Consider the following 14,224-nt stretch of genomic DNA (forward strand, 5'->3'; position numbering starts at 1 on the left):
AGGTCCTTTTCAGACCATCGCGAGCTGCCGGCAAGCCAGGACGCATCGGATAAAGACACCGGGGGCCATCAGAAGGTAAGTATAATATTTATTTTTTATTTTATTCTTTTTTTACAGGTTCTATGGTACCCTGGTCCGGAGGAGAGTCTCCTCTTCTCCAAACCCGGGTACCATCCGCACATTGAAACTCATGGAATCTGCATGTACAGATCCAGTGATGCGGATTCCATGTGTTCCAATGCAAGTCAATGGCGGCGAAAGCGCCGCGCTTCCGCAAAATAATTGTTAGTGCTGCGTTAGTGCTTGCGTTCATTGGGGAACATAGCAAACCTTCTACCAAGCGTTTTTAAGTGTTTCTGCAGCAGAATTGCCGCTACCCCTGGCCCCCTCACACCACCCACACAGCCCCCTGGATGCCCCTCACACCACCCCCCTTTATGCCAGCACAGCATTTATTCACATGGTCAGTTCTCTCCGCCTCAGTCCTCACAGCACAACGCAGAACACGAGCTCCTCATCACCAGTCCTCCTGTCCCGGCACAATGTGCGCACTGCTGCAGCTGCAGGTGGAATAGTGTCCACTGACTGGACTAAGGAAGCCCCGCCCCTTCCGGTGACATCATGATTCCATGAAATCACTCCTCCCCCTCAAGACATCAACTCCAATCTAGACTCTCCCCTGTTGCTGAGGCGTGGTGACGCTGTAGCTGGGTGATTGCAGTCAGAGTAGTGGTGTTTGGCGTCTGTACTACAGGTAAGAAGATGGGAATGTGCCAAGGTGATTACTACATTCAGGACAATAAGTAGCTAGCTGTAGGTGTGCAGAATCCCACTCCCATTATTGTCAGGGTCTCGCACCCCCTCATGTCGTCAGCTGTCAGGCTCCCGCACCCCCTCGTGTCGTCAGCTGTCAGGCTCCCGCACCCCCTCGTGTCGTGGGCTGTCGGGCTCCCGCGCCCCCCCTCGTGTCGTGGGCTGTCGGGCTCCCGCGCCCCCCCTCGTGTCGTGGGCTGTCGGGCTCCCGCGCCCCCCCTCGTGTCGTGGGCTGTCGGGCTCCCGCGCCCCCCCTCGTGTCGTGGGCTGTCGGGCTCCCGCGCCCCCCCCTCGTGTCGTGGGCTGTCGGGCTCCCGCGCCCCACCCTTGTGTCGTGGGCTGTCGGGCTCCCGCACCCCCTCGTGTCGTGGGCTGTCAGGCTCCCTCACCCCCTCGTGTCGTGGGCTGTCGGGCTCCCGCACCCCCTCGTGTCGTGGGCTGTCAGGCTCCCGCGCCCCCCCTCGTGTCGTGGGCTGTCGGGCTCCCGCGCCCCCCCCTCGTGACGTGGGCTGTCGTGCTCCCGCGCCCCCCCCTCGTGTTGTGGGCTGTCGGGCTCCCGCGCCCCCCCCTCGTGTCGTGGGCTGTCGGGCTCCCGCCCCCCCCCCCTCGTGTCGTGGGCTGTCGGGCTCCCGCGCCCCCCCCTCGTGTCGTGGGCCGTCGGGCTCCCGCACCTCCCCCTCGTGTCGTGGGTCGTCGGGCTCCCGCGCCCCCCCCTCGTGTCGTGAGCCGTCGGGCTCCCGCGCCCCCCCCTCGTGTCGTGGGCCGTCGGGCTCCCACGCCCCCCCCTCGTGTCATAGAATCATAGAATCATAGAATCATAGAATGGTAGAGTTGGAAGGGACCTCCTGGGTCATCTGGTCCAACCCCCTGCTCAAAGCAGGATTCACTAGATCATCTCAGACAGATGTCTGTCCAGCCTCTGTTTGAAGACGTCCATTGAAGGCGAACTCACCACCTCTCGTGGCAGCCTGTTCCACTCATTAATCACCCTAACTGTCAAAAAGTTTTTTCTAATATCTAATCTGTGTCTCCTCCCATTTAGTTTCATCCCATTGCTTCTAGTCTTTCCTTGTGCAAATGAGAATAAAGATGATCCTTCTACAATGTGACAGCCCTTGACATATTTGTAGACAGCTATTAAGTCTCCTCTGTCTTCTTTTTTGTAAGCTAAACATTCCCAAATCCTGCAACCGTTCCTCATAGGACATGGTTTGCAGACCAGTCACCATTCTGGTCGCTCTTCTCTGAACTTGCTCCAGTTTGTCTATCTCTTTTTTAAAATGTGGTGCCCAAAACTGTACACAGTATTCCAGATGAGGTCTGACCAAAGAGGAGTAAAGACCGATAATGACTTCACGTGATCTAGACTGTATGCTTCTGTTAATACATCCCAGAATTGTATTTGCCTTTTTTGCTGCTGCATCACACTGTTGACTCATGTTCAGTCTATGATCTATTAGTATACCTAAGTCTTTTTCACATGTACTGTTGCTTAGCTCTATTCCTCCCATTCTGTATATGCTTTTTTCATTTTTATTGCCCAGATGTAGTACTTTGCATTTTTCCCTGTTAAAAACCATTCTGTTGGTTGCTGCCCACTGCTCCAGTTTATTTAGGTCTTTTTGAATCCTCTCTCTCTCTTCTCTAGTATTAGCTATCCCTCCTAGCTTTGTGTCATCAGCAAATTTAATCAGTTTACCCTCAATTCCTTCATCTAAATCATTGATAAAGATGTTGAACAATACAGGTCCCAGGACGGAGCCCTGTGGTACCCCACTTGAGACATTCATCCAGCTGGATGTGAAGCCATTTACAACCACCCTTTGAGTCCGATCACTAAGCCAGTTATGAATCCACCTAACAGTTGCCTGGTCCATTGCATACTTGGTCATTTTTTCAATAAGGATGGTGTGAGATACTTTGTCAAATGCTTTGCTGAAGTCAAGATATACTATATCTACAGCATTTCCCTGATCCACCCAGTCAGTGATTCTGTCATAGAAGGAAATTAAGTTAGTCTGACATGACTTGTTAGTTACAAACCCATGCTGACTCTGGTTAATCACTTCATTCTTATCCATGTACTTACATACATGTTGTTTAATAATTTGTTCAAAGATCTTTCCTGGTATAGAAGTCAGACTCACCGGCCTATAGTTCCCTGGGTCCACCTTCTTCCCCTTTTTGAAGATAGGAACAACATTTGCTCTTCTCCAGTCTTCTGGGACTTCTCCTGTTCTCCAAGAATTTTCAAAGATTATGGAGAGTGGTTCTAAAATTTCTTCTACGATCTCCTTCAGTACTCTGGGGTGTAATTCATCTGGACCTGGAGACTTGAACTCATTTATGTTAGCTAAATATTCCCTCACAATCTTTCTGTTTACAGATAACTTGGATTCCTCTATTCCTTTAAAAGGACAGTGACGATCAGTTGATGTTACATTTTCTTTCTGAGAGAAAACAGATGCAAAATAGGAATTAAAAAGTTCGGCCTTCTCAACATCCTCTCTTACCATTTCTCAATTTTCATCCTGTAAAAATCCTATAGCATCTTTGACTTTTCTTTTACTTTTGACATACCCCCAAAATCCTTTTTTATTGCTTTTGACATCTCTTGCAAGCCTTAATTCATTGTCAGCTTTAGCTAACCTGATACGTGCCCTGCAGGATCTGCAGACTGCATTATAATCTTCTTTAGATATGCCTCCCTCTTTCCATTTAATAAACATTTCTTTCTTTCTTTTTAGCATGTGTTTAAGTTCTGTGTTCATCCATCCTGGTTTCCTTAAATGCTTCCCATTCTTCCTACTTTTCGGGATTATTAACGATTGTGCTTTGAGAATCTCATTTTTAAAAATTTCCCATCCTTCCTGGACATTTTTGTCCTTAAGGACATCCAGCCATTGGATCCCTCCTATTCTCTTTCTGAGTCTCTTAAAATCTGCCTTTCTAAAATCTAACCTTGAAGTTTGAGTCTTCACATGTCTTCCTCCTCTAGTTATCCAAAATTCTATAATAGCATGATCGCTGCCTCCTAGGGTCCCAGCCACCTTTACCTCCTCAACCATTTCCTCCCTGTTTATAAGGATTAGATCCAAAGTAGCAGATCCCCTTGTTTTCTCCCCTACCTTTTGGAAGATAAAGTTGTCAGCAAGAGAGGATAAGAATTTGCTTGACCTGTTAGTTTTACTTGAGAGAGATTCCCAACAAATGTCTGGATAGTTGAAATCTCCCATGACCACTACGTCGTATTTTTTGGAGAACTTGGTCATTTGATACATAAAGAGTTCATCCATATCTTCAGATTGCCCAGGTGGCCTGTAGTAAATGCCTACAATGGTGTCCTTTCCGTTGTTCTCTCCTTGTATTCTTACCCAAACAGTTTCCACAGAACTCCCAGTCTCTGAAGCTTCAATCTCTGTGCAGATATACGCTTTTCTAACATACAATGCGACACCTCCTCCTCGTTTATCAAGTCTGTTTCTTGCAAATAAGTTGTATCCTTTTAGCCTTTTATTCCAATCATGTGTATCGTCCCACCAAGTTTCAGTGATTCCAATGACATCATATTCCTTTTCCTGCATTAGTAGTTCCAATTCTCCTTGTTTGTTGCCCATGCTTTGTGCATTTGTATAAAAACATTTTAGTTTGTGATTGGTTTCTCTTCCTCCCATATTTTTATTATTTAAATTGTTTTGTCTTTGTTCTTTCTTTCCACTTCCAGTAGCAGAGATCTCAATAGTATTTGTCAGGTGTATTGCTTTTTCTGGCCTTTTGCTTCCCTTCCCACATTGTTCTAGTTTAAAGCTCTTCTGATGAGTGTAGCAAGGCGACTTCCAAATACATATTTTCCAGTCTTCGTAAGGTGCACCCCATCTCTAGCAAGTAGTCCATCGTATAGGTAATTCATTCCGTGATCCAGAAATCCAAATCCTTGTTGACGGCACCATCGACGTAGCCAGTTGTTCACCTGTAGAATCTTATTCCACCTCATTGTTCCATGGCCATCCACTGGGAGGATGGATGAGAAGACCACCTGCGCTCCCAATTCTTTCACTTTCTTGCCTAAGTCTTCAAAGTCACTGCAGATGGTTTCCAGGTCCTTTCTTGCGGTGTCATTTGTCCCCACATGAATTAGCAGGAATGGGGGTAGTGATCTGTAGGTCTGAAGAGTCTTGATATCCTGTCAGACACATCTTTAATTTTTGCTCCTGGAAGACAGCACATTTCTCTTGAGGTTATGTCTGGTCTGCAGATAGCGGCCTCTGTTCCTCTTAACAGGGAATCCCCCATGACCACCACTCTCCGTTTTTTCTTCACAACATTCTTCTTTCTCCATCCAGGAGGATTCTGAGGGCTTACAAGGTTATTCATTGCTGGCAAAGTCTTATTTTGCTGTATTTCTTCATGGTTCTCCTGCGTGAGAGCCTGGTACTGGTTCCTGAGCAGTATGGGTGCTGACTGCCTCTCGATCCTCCTGCTTCTGTGGGTCACATGCTTCCATTCCTCTGTTTCGTCAGGTGCAGTTCGGATTTCTTCTCTTTCTGAATCATGAAGAGATAATTCTGTTCTGTCTAAGAACTCTTCACCTTCCTTAATGATTTTCAAGGTAGTTAACCTCTCTTCTAGATTTCGCAACTTTTCCTCCAACAGGGACACAAGCTTGCATTTCTGGCATGTGAAGTTTGGCTTTTCCACTGGCAAGTCTGTGAACATGTAGCAGGATATGCAGCTCACCAAATGGCTCCTGGACTCTTCCATGTTCTTATTGTTAATGTTCTGAAAACAGTGAAAAAAGCTTAAAAAAAAAGCTTCAAAATGCCTACCGGCGCGCGGTTTACCGATGCCCTCTTTTCAGCTCCAACAGCCAAAATCCAGTGTTCTTTGAGCTCGCGGAGACTCTTCACTTACCCCAAAATGCAGTGGGAATATGCAAATTATCTCCTCAGGACTCCTCCCCTGGTTTTGTCGTGGGCCGTCGGGCTCCCGCACTCTCCCCTTGTCGTTGTCTGTGGAGAAGATTAATACATATTTTCATTTTTCAGGTTTTCTCTTATAAAACAAGAACCCTGAGCTTCTGTCTTTGACCGAAAAAATGGCGTCTGACAAGTCGCTGCTGTCTGCAGAAATGAACACAAACATGGAGGAAGCGCTGTATGAACAGATGCTGATGAAGGTACGAAAGATGAATTGGAGAGGCCAGCAATCACCGGGTGAATGTCTCCTCCGTCAGCCGCTGGGGGCGCGGCAGTCTCCAACATTTACCTAATGTGTATTGTTGGCTTTAGACCCCTCACAGTTGTACTATTTTGGTGCAGGAAAAATCTGTTTGCAGAACCATCCTGTTCATGTTACTCACTGATTCTCACTTATTGCCTCATTTCAGGCCAAACAGGAGATACAGAGCAGAATACCGAACTTACCAGAAAGCAGACAGATCAGACCCCAGCCGGGTGAGATGGGCGTCCTCTGATTATTATCCAGATTACTTTGTGCATATTATGCGACAGATACCACAGTGGGGCAGTGGGGTCTTAATGACTGCAACGGTCACATGATGCAACCAACGTGGGGGGTCACATCGTTTTTTCTTATACAGTTGGTTACATGTAAATGCTGCTTGGCTTTTGCCGATTTTATTGTGTTTTTGTTCACTTTTTGTTTTTATTTCTGGTAGGTTTCTGCATTAAAACTCGCACATCCAAAAATACCAAAATCTTTATTAACATCTGCAAGTCGAACCAGATCTCAGCGCCCCCGGACCTGACGGAGCAGGAGTTAGTCAGCATCCTGGAATCTGATGATCCCTCTGGCTATCGAGTCCCCATGAGCCTTGGAGAGCCCCACGTTGAAGTTGATAATAGTACGTTTTTTTTTAATACAGCACGTCTCTTTTTAAAGGGGTAGTCCAGAGATATCCTTAAAGGGGATAAAATAGCAAGTATTACAACTTACTAATGCTCAATGATCAAAGGTGCCGTCTCCACAGGTTCTGGTAGGTCCACTTCCAGTCTGCGGAATAAAGTTTGTTGTTGTCTTTTGAACTTTTTTGGTTTAGATTTGGGACTTAAAGGGATTGCCCACTACTTGGATTCCCCTTTAAGAACTTATGCTAATTATTCATAGCAGCCCAACTAAGGTCAATGGATTGATTCGGCATCGCAAAGTATCTAAGTCCTGGTGCACTTTGTCCTACAGGTGGAGGCGGCTGCACGGCGTACGACATAGTGATTAATGGCACCTTCTTTGAGAAAATTAAGGTAACTGCAATTGCTTATTCCGACATACGAGCAGTCTGCTCTCCTTTGTGTCAGCTCCTTACTTTGTATTTTTTTTATTAGAATAATGAGCTTCTCAGGGAATTTTTTATCACCGTGGCCATGGAGGGACTAGAGAACAAGTACGAAATGGAGCTGTCAAGAGGTAACGACCGCATCACTGATATTTTCCTTGATTTTTCCAACACAAGGACTTGTTCTTTCGTGGAGCAAGTTTACCATATAATATATTGAACATTTTTATGTACTAACCTGTTGTATGGCACTGTATCAAATGCCTTTGAAAAGTCCAGATAGACGAAAACCACTAAGTTTCCCTGGTCCAACCTAGAACTTACCTCCCCATAGAATCTTTTCAGATTAGTTTGCAGGACAGATCCCTCATAATCATATGTTTAGGTTATTCTTATTGAGGTGCTCCAGGTTAGTATCTCTTAGAAAACCCTCAAAGATGTTGCCCACAGTACAAGTTAAACTTACCTGCCTATAAATTCCAGGCTCAGATATTATCCCGTTCTTGAATATTGGTACCACATTTGCTATGTGGGTGTAACACTGGTGGATATGGACCCACTGCCCCACGGGAGGGTTGTGACTAGGTGTCTACTGGGTCTCCACTAGAACCTTTGGTGGTGAGGATAGACTGGGCCGCCAGTAGACACCAGGTACAACTTCAGTGCAGTCCCCGGGACTGCAGCAGCATTCCGGAGGTACCAGGGTACCAGACACAGGAGAGCGAAGACAAGGACTAGGTCAGACAGTCTGAGATCGGGGCAGGAAGCACAGGTTCAGGATAGAGAAAAATGGCAAGGGGGACAGAGGTTTTTGAGACCAGAAAACTCCTTTAACGCTTGCAACCTCTGTTGCTTGACTGCAACTCAAACAGTCAAATCAGTCAGTAAGAATTTAGGGCACTTCCATGGCGATATTTTGCATCAGTATTTGTTAGCAGACGCCAGGAGTGGATCCAAAACAGAAGAGGTGAAAGTGTTTCAGTTACTATTTTTCACTGTGTTTGTTCCCCTCTGGTCTTCAGCTTACAAATACTGCTGTAAATTAGTGCCCAAAATACTCACTGTGTGAATGAGGTGAGGAAGCTGCTTGTAGTACTGTAATAGAAGTCCTTATTCTGAGGATGAGTGCTGTAATTCTTGTCTTCTCTGCTCCATCAAACTCCCCAGAGCAGGGGCAACCCCTGGGGCAAAACTGCTGGCGGCAGATGTCCAGACATAGGACTCAGTGATGTGTGATGGACCCCGACTCCCAAACAAAATGAATCAGACACATACAAAATAAATACACAAATCATTGCAATTAGGTGTCAAACATTCTCAACTTTATTTAAATTTACATGACACCGAAAATGGCACAACCCTCGACTCACGAAGAGTCACCCTCCAGCGCTCAGGAGAGGAAAACCCCCTGTGGAGGAAACCTCTAGGGAACCATGGCTCAAGGGCTGCCCTTCCCTTGGGCTTAGAGAGTTAGTGCCGATATATGACGGAGTTTTAGAATTTGTACATATTTACAGAGAACGACATAACAAATATAGACTATTAATGTGATAGCTGCGATATCTGTCACCACATTTATTGCTGGAACGAATTTAGTTGATCTGATTTCCCAGGTGGATCTACCACTTCTCCCTTACAGATCCAGCTCCGTCTCTCAAGAAGTTGGGCACTTGGTTACAGGGGTTGCTCATTATGGATAACCCCTAATAGGATGAGTATCCCCCCCCCTCCCAATTTATCACCCATTAAAGTCAAGGATCCATCCATGAACTCCCAAAGAAGAGCAGCTGTTTGTACATAGTAACAGAAGGGGATCCTGTTTTGGGGACCCCCCCTCTGATACCTTCCCATGCCCCCGGGGTGTCTAAGAAGACAAACCCTTTCCCTGCTAGAACCTCCATATTACACCAACGTTGGCACATTACGTGGGGTGGTCAAGCTCAAGGTCCTCAGGCGCATCATCAGTAATGGCGTTGATCATGGCAGTGCGGCATTCTTTTATGGAATCTTCTTTATGACACTTGTTTATGCCCTCACAATAGTTGTCATGGTTACTACAAGGGCTATTACTGATGCAGGGTCCAAGTATTAACCCTTTCATCATTGGTAATTCACTTTCATTATGGAGGCAAATAATTGTACTTGATACCAAGCAGGAGTCTTATCATTACGGCTTCCCTTAGGCACCATAAGAAATACAGATTATAGAACATACGTACAAGTGTTTCAGGAGTGTTTTGCACTTTTTAGATCCATAGATTGGGCTTATAACTAGCACTTTACAAAGCAGAAAATTAAGAGGAAATTACTTGTAAAATAATATTGTAAGGAATTGCATTTCAAGCATTTTCCTAATGTGCATTCTGCATACTTGCATAGTTACATAGGTTGAAAAAGTTTGAACTTTAATGTCCTAGGTCTATCTCCAAAGTTATACATTTTCTATTACTAGATTATTTATAACCCACAATGTCATGTTTTGTTAAAAAAGTATCCAGCCCTTCTATAAATGCTGTTATACTATCTGCCATTACTATATCTTGTGGTTGGCATTCCACAGTCTGACTGCTCTAACTGTAAAGAATCCTTTCCTATTAAGCTGCCAGAATCGCTTCACCTCCGCTTGTTATAAATGTTCCTGGTGCTTTGTAAGGTCCTGGAAAGTGATAAGTCATGTGCCAGTACTATGCATTGACCACATATGTATTTATACATATAAATGTATATTTATGAAGGAGATGATAATTACCCTTCATAGAGGTGTTACGATCATTCATAAATTGCTTTCATAGGTTTGATCTCCAGGATTAGGAGAGATTTGGGGTGTAAACGTAATAAACAATGAGTAAAACATCAAAGCAAACGAAAAAGGGTTTGTGACCCAAACTGGTAGGTGAGACCGGCTAGCCCCATATTATACGAGGTCACAACCAGGTTTCGCCTGAGGAGGGCAGCACTAATGAGTCCTCAGGAGCGCATAACCCTGAAATATGCAGCGATTCTACACTACCCATTATAAAAGGGTTTAATATGCTACTTACTACCATGTTTTAATTAAGATACAAGGCATACTTGTAAGGAGAGATGAAAAAGGTGATGGGGGACAACATATAAATATACTGAGGAACTCTATACACTAGTGGCCAAAATTGAGGCAACACCCCCAAGATTTATGAATTTTTAGCATTTTGCCAATACAAATACTAATTTCATGAATGTTTTTGATTTCACAGTAAAGTTTTTAAGTAGAAATAAAATCTCATATAGAAACACAATATTAGCAGGAAATTTGTTAATTTGTCAACAAATTGGACACTATTGTCACTCAGATGACTGTGGGAGAAAAGCCATTGATTTGTCCTATTTTCATATCTAACACTAAATGTTAATACTCAGTTGGACAGCCCTCGGCCTTGATGACTGCCTGGCATCTACTTGGCATGCTATCTACCAGTTTGTGTAAATCAGATGGTGTGATGATATGAAGCCATGATTTGATGATGGCTGCAGTGAGTTCCTGCTTGTGTGAAGCCCGCTGTTTTGACACCGCTCTTTTGAGCCGAGCCCAGAGATTCTCAATAGGATTGAGATCTGGGCTGTTTCCTGGCCAATTCAATAGCTGGACATTTTTGTCCTTGAACCAAGAGAGACATTTTTAGCTGTATGGCATGGGGCTCCATCTTAAAATAAACGGTGTCCCTTCACCAAATACATCATGTGCCGAAGGAATGAGTTTAGGCTGAAGGACTTCCTTGATGTACTTTTCAGCATTAACTGTTCCTTCAATTACCTGCAGCCGACCACCTGCATCTCTGGACACGCAGCCCCCTACCATAACACTCAGAGGAGGCTTCATGGTGGGTACTGTACCCTCTGGCAACCAGTCCTCTCCAGGTCGTCGTCGAACGTAGCAGACACCGTCGCTGCCAAAGATGGATATGCGTGTCTCATCGCTCCATATAACATTTCTCCATTGTTCAATGGTCCATTTACAATGTTCTTTGGCCCCTGCAGACGTTTCTGACACTGTGAGGCATTCAAAAATGGCTTTTTACCTGGTATTCTGGCTCTTAACCCCGCGTTTACCAGTCGTCGTCGAACCGTCCGGTCAGACACTGTCACTCCGGTGTTAACAAGCTCCTTGTTGATGTTAACAGCCGTTTATTTCCTGTTATTTAGGGCGATTCTAACAATTCTTCTATCAGTCTGAGGACTTGTAGCCTTCTTCCTTTCTCTACCTGGTTTATTCTTTATCGAACCAGTCTCTTGAAACCGCTTACACACTTTGAGAACGAAAACATGTAATTGCTTACCTTCTGATGACAAACTGGCTTTAAAATATAAAAACCGCATTTTAATCGCACAATATCTGTCTTAAATCACACCCAGGTCACTATAAACCAACATAGAATACATATCGCAGAAGAGGGCGAGTGTACAAGTAAGTAGGTCAGTGAAAACCTCCATTAAATATTGGTGATGGTGAAAAACTGAAGGTGTTGCCTCAATTTTGGCCACTAGTGTATAACACAAAATATAAACAAAAAAGAAAGGGAAGAACATTTCTGCACAAAAAACGTGTCGCTCGGCAGGAAAATCCCCTTGATATTGCGTTTTTTGAGATTTTTTTTTCCCGTTCTTTAGAAACGCTGCAAAAATACTGAAAGAATAGACATGAAACTGCTTCAAATCTGCAAGGATTCACTTTTCCTGGTACTATCAAACATAGCGTTTTTGGGAACATGGAGCTCTATATTACAAATATATCCATCCCTCCAGTTGAAAGAAATTAGCATTTTCCTGGAGGGAAGTTTATATTTTACATTATGTCAGTTTTTGTCTATCGATGATAAAGTGCAGTTTGCAGCAATTTTTATTGTGACATATACCCAAATCATTCACGAAAATATTTCACATTCAACGCGTGTCGGGCGGGCCTGCGTCCTCTCACATGCCAGGGCTGAGTTTCAGTTCCAGTCCGACCCTGTTAATCATCTATGGTTTCCCTTCAGAGTGGAAAATGCTGAAAAATCGGAAGTTCCTGGGATCCATTTTTGAACAGAATATCAGAACCAAATCAAAACCGATGATTCAGGAAATGGACATAATGGGGTAAGTCCCAACTCTAAGGTACAAGTCTATGGCATACAGTCTGTAAAAGACGACAGAGTAGGCTGCTGTTGCGCATCGGCAGCTTCTTCTCTGATGTTCCTCGCTCATCCATGTCTTATAATACCACATTTCCCCTAGGGACACAAAGTATGACGAGCGTCACTCCTTCTGGTGATAGGTTATACCCAACAGATGGGGCAGCGCCACTCCTCGTGGTGATGGGTTATACCCAACAGATGGGGGAGCGCCACTCCTCGTGGTGATGGGTTATACCCAACAGATGGGGGAGCGCCACTCCTTGAGGTGATAGGTTATACCCAACAGATGGGGGAGCGCCACTCCTCGTGGTGATGGGTTATACCCAACAGATGGGGGAGCGCCACTCCTCGTGGTGATGGGTTATACTCAACAGATGGGGGAAGTTGCAGAATGGCTTGTTATGGTGCAAGAACAATGTGGACATTGTTTTTTTTTTTGTTGTTTTAACTATTATGTCTTTATGTTCTTTATTTTTTTCCTACAGACCCTCCCAGCTAACTCCAAGCAAGTCCCTGATCTCAGAAGTTGAAAGGTTTGGGTTACTTTGAGCTTTAATGCATGCATTTACTTTTTTTAGAATCCCATCTTACGAAAAATATAGGATATCCAACTTCTTGGACTCCAAAAATAAGGGGGCTGCAGCCTGGAAGTAACCCCGCTGCCCTTTTTAAAGAATATGCTGGTGTGGGGCAGCTACCCAGATTTTCACTGTGCAGGAGAACTGAAGCTAAGCCCATTCACTTTGCTGGATCTATGCTGTCGTTCCGCTGCACAGTGGAGGCCATGATGCCAATGTGCAGGGAATGACTGTGAAAGGGGCTGTTCCTCATTACCAGCATCAGTGCCCCTTTATTATATTAGAGATCGACCCCAACAGATCATAAATTGATGGTGTACCCTTGCATTATACTGCTGCCTTCCTTTTTTTTATCAGTTCACCCGTGAAACCAGATTACATGATTGTGGCGGAACCTCCTGTAGGACACCCAAGTTTTCTGGTGGCTGAAATCTCTTTACCTAAAGTGGTGAGACCCTCAGATGTGGTTTAGGATTGTGACCTTTTTGTATTTCATGTGATTTCCAATAGTCTTCCCTTATTAAAAGTCTGTGCCAACCTCGTGCTACCGGTCCTCCTCTGCCAACTTTTATCATCACAGCTTTGATGTGTCCACAGTAGCCAATTGCTGGCAGCTGTGACACATTTACTGGATGATGATGATATAATTTTTTTTTCATACCATGGTGGGTTGTTTGCAAGCTGTTGGAATGGGAAAGAAGATCTCTGTAAACGACTGTCAGCAGAGAATGACTGTTCAAACCAAGCACAGACGCCCAGTGCTTCACGGCGGGACCAGTCATTTATATAAACCTCCCCCCCTGCTTGTTTCCCCTCCATCTCCACCATCACCTCTTCTTTGACAGTTCTGGCTTCATAGATCCAGAGAGGAGATAGAGGGAAAACAAGCTGTTGGGAAGATGTATATATTATTATTATTATTTAATTATATAGTGCCATTGATTCCATGGTGCTGGTGCATATAAATGATGTTATAATGATGATATAAATGATGAAAGAGGTTTGTTGCAATAGTGTAGAACACGCCGCTCTTTATTTTTTCTATATTAATGCGACATTTGGAGGAATCGCACAGAAAATGCTTTAAATGTATTTATTTTTTAATTTGATTTTTCTCATGTCCATGATTCACATTGCGTTAAATGAGGCATAATGAAGATGAAGAATGTTTCAGCTAATGTAGCCTTCATCAGACAGGATAATGTAGCTTAAGGGGACCCACTTGGTTAAATATAGGGGTCAGTTCTGGTCTTCCCAAAAAGCAGATTAAGTAGTCACCACACGGGAATCTGGTGATTACTGGGTTTGCTTTTGGGGACCCCAGATTTCTTCATATAACCGAGTGGGCCTTCTGACTAATGAAGGCTACGTTATCTGAAATTCTGGTACCA

At 44.4% G+C, this 14,224-nt stretch overlaps 1 protein-coding gene across 1 annotated transcript; it reads left to right on the plus strand.

Annotated features, from left to right (window-relative positions):
* Nucleotides 1-664: 664 nt before the first annotated feature.
* LOC141191512 (PIH1 domain-containing protein 1-like) lies at nt 665-12,804 on the plus strand. Its single transcript, XM_073661405.1, has 8 exons — nt 665-754; nt 5,859-5,989; nt 6,200-6,266; nt 6,491-6,676; nt 7,012-7,073; nt 7,155-7,236; nt 12,118-12,217; nt 12,741-12,804. Exons 2-8 carry the CDS (start codon nt 5,909-5,911, stop codon nt 12,802-12,804), a joined length of 642 nt encoding a protein of 213 aa, XP_073517506.1. The 5' UTR covers nt 665-754; nt 5,859-5,908.
* The last annotated feature ends 1,420 nt before the right edge of the window (nt 12,805-14,224 follow it).

Source organism: Phyllobates terribilis, unplaced genomic scaffold (genome assembly GCF_046119375.1).
Source record: "Phyllobates terribilis strain yellow unplaced genomic scaffold, ASM4611937v1 Scaffold_46__1_contigs__length_10046794, whole genome shotgun sequence".
In the NCBI taxonomy this organism is placed as follows: domain Eukaryota; kingdom Metazoa; phylum Chordata; class Amphibia; order Anura; family Dendrobatidae; genus Phyllobates; species Phyllobates terribilis.

Excerpts from the sequence above, each read along its gene's own strand:
- LOC141191512 (XM_073661405.1), top strand. The coding sequence starts at position 5,909 with ATGGCGTCTGACAAGTCGCTGCTGTCTGCAGAAATGAACACAAACATG. Across the intron at positions 6,267-6,490 it reads ACAGATCAGACCCCAGCCGG|GTTTCTGCATTAAAACTCGC; the intron begins GTGAGATGGGCG and ends TATTTCTGGTAG. Across the intron at positions 7,237-12,117 it reads CGAAATGGAGCTGTCAAGAG|AGTGGAAAATGCTGAAAAAT; the intron begins GTAACGACCGCA and ends GTTTCCCTTCAG.